Source organism: Camellia sinensis, chromosome 4 (genome assembly GCF_055761805.1).
Source record: "Camellia sinensis isolate YWXY chromosome 4, ASM5576180v1, whole genome shotgun sequence".
Lineage (NCBI taxonomy): Eukaryota > Viridiplantae > Streptophyta > Magnoliopsida > Ericales > Theaceae > Camellia > Camellia sinensis.
This window is the reverse complement of record NC_138964.1, coordinates 192875960-192878471: the sequence shown is the minus strand read 5'-3', so window position 1 is coordinate 192878471 and position 2512 is coordinate 192875960. Positions and strand designations below refer to the sequence as shown.

The 2512-nt window shown below is 52.3% G+C and overlaps 1 protein-coding gene across 1 annotated transcript; it reads right to left on the bottom strand.

Annotated features, from left to right (window-relative positions):
• Positions 1 to 235: 235 nt before the first annotated feature.
• LOC145824328 (uncharacterized) lies at positions 236 to 2203 on the bottom strand. Its single transcript, XM_082923969.1, has 3 exons — positions 1696 to 2203; positions 957 to 1621; positions 236 to 865 (listed from the first exon to the last, which is right to left on the bottom strand). The coding sequence occupies exons 1-3, from the start codon at positions 2201 to 2203 to the stop codon at positions 236 to 238; spliced, it is 1803 nt and encodes a 600-aa protein (XP_082780095.1).
• Positions 2204 to 2512: the final 309 nt, after the last annotated feature.

The following is a 2512-nucleotide window of genomic DNA, read 5'->3' as shown; positions in this document are numbered from 1 at the left end:
TGAATTTGTTTTGTTATGCTCAAGTGCGTCGACCATGTTATGGACTCCGGTCGACCAAGTGTTCAAATGATAAGTCATACCGAGATAGTTTGCTGAAGACGGAATTAATTACTACCGGGCAAACACTTAGCGAAAATTCAAAATTTTTCATTGATAAAGAAATTCATTACAAAAGGTGGGGACAAAGCCCGGTTACATCAAGTGTATTGAAAGCAAAAATACAAAGAAAAGAAACCTAAACTAAGGGGGAAAGATTGGTGAACTCATCCTCGGCAGCATCAGCATCAAGGTCAACAGCTTGGCTTGCTTCTTGGGCGCCGGGCTCATCGTTGCCGGGCTGTTCAGGCACCTCGGCCTCTTCTTCCTCAGAATCTGTGTCATCCTCTCCATCTTCAAGTCCTTCCTCGGCCTCCGCTTGAAGCGCAGTAAATACATCATTTGCATATGGCACGAGGTAGACCGGTAGTGAAGCTTTGGGAGGATTGGCAAAAACGTCGGTGTCAGAGCCCTGGCCGAGGTGTTCACAGGCAGACTTCCAACCGACCTTGAAGTAGATGTCTTGTGTTGCAAACACCTGCTTCTTATAGCTCTCCTCGGCCTCGTTGAACCCGGCCTTGTTGGCAGCCCGGCAAGCCTTCTTCTTCGCCTTCTTCAAAGCGTCAACCTCGGCCTGAAGCTCACTTTGTTTTTTCTCGGCTGCGCCCAGCTGACCGAGCAGCCTATTATTGTCATGGTTGGCCATTTCGAGAGAAGCTTTAGCCCGGCCGAGCTCGGCTTGGAGGCTTTCAACATGGCTCGCAGTGTCGTTGGCTTTCTGCCTAAGCCGGTGGATGCGCTCTAGGACCAAATGTTGTTTTTGAATGGCCTGCACAAAGAAGCATAGTACATCAGAAAGGGGACCGAGCAAGAAGAACCGAGCAAACACTTGTGAAATGTTAAAAAGAACGCCGACTTACCCTGGCCATCGACTTCACAGAAGATTTTACCAGCCGGGTGTCAGGGACGTGGTCACTGCCTACCACGTCGCCCGGTAGGAGAAATGCTTTGGAGAGATCGAAGGCAAGCAAATGTTCTTTGTCTGCCTTGATCGATGCAGTCGCCGGGATGTCCTGTCCCCGGTGCTTCAGCTGAGGACGCCAAGCGGGCACGGGAGCAGGAGTTTCAGCAGGATGCTCGGTTGTCAGCTCGGTGACGAGCTCGGCGGTGGGATCTGCCCTTGGTCTTTTTCCAGCCCGGCGCGCTTCTCTGGCAGATTGCACGGCAGCTGGAGCTGGAGAAGCAAGGGCTATAACGGCCGCACTCGATTGACCGGCAGCCGGGGAACGGGTGGTGACGCTCGGAATCTCGGCTGAGGTCGCGGTTAGGAGGTTTTTGATTCGAGATCTTTTGGCCATTTCTTGCTCGTCGGTTAACCGGATTAATGGGACGTCTGGTAGGGTTGGATCTGGAGGTGGCGAAGGAGCTCTGAGGAAGTCAGTTACTCTACTCCGGCGCGGTGCAGAATATCTGTAGGTGGGTGTGTAGCCGAGCAATTCGTTGCAGTCTCGGTGACGGTACCTAAGCACGGCCCGAATTGCCTCGACGTTGGGGAATTGGTAGTTGGCTTGCAAGGCTTGGATGGCTGCAAAAGAAACAGGGAAACCGGTTAATAAAACTAAAAGAATAAAGTTAACCGTGCAAATTTGAGTGGCTTACATGAAGAACCGAAGTCCTTGCTTATGAACCAGCCCGGCACCTCGGCTGTTTCGTAGTTGCCGGACACCCAGAAGAAATCATCATCGTGCATATCTTTGTCCGGGGTGCCGGTTACGATTTTTTCCTTGCCCGGTCTTATTTTTAAATAGTAAGCTAGGCCGTCACCGGTGTGGCCCATTGTGTATTGCCTCAATACCTCGGCTAGGCCTAAGTTGGTGCCTAGCCGTTGGTTCAATTCATGTACGCCGTTGATTATTCTATAAGTGTTGGTGGACACTTGGGTTGGCGCTAGCCCGGTACGGCGTAAGAACTCGGTAATCAGTGGGTTGAGAGGGAAACGAAGGCCCCCTTCGACAATGGACAGCACGGTGAAGGGGCATTCCTCCCTACCCCAAGGCGTGGTCTCTTCTTCGGCCAGCTCGAGATGGACATCGGCCGGGACGCCGTAGTCCTCTCTGAAAGCGGCTAGCGCGGCCGGAGTATCCACAAGGAAGCGGAACTTCCCCATTTGTGGCCGACTTACTATAGCCCGGTTGATGGGTTGGGCACGGTGATAAATTGCTGCAGCTCGGTCCTGAGAGGTTCAGGAATGACAGGGGTCCCCTTGGACTCTGCAAGAAAAGGATGGCAAGTGTAAGTGTGTGGTTTCGTAAAGGGAGCTAGACTTCAGCTCGGTCGGTAAGGGGGCCAAACTACCTCGGTTGTTTGATTAAGGAGCTCGGTCGCCCAAGCAGACCTGATGTTAGCCCGGTTGAGCGACCAAGTCCTTTGATTATCTCGATTTTTGCCCCGGTTAGAGCAAACACGTTGTTTGCCC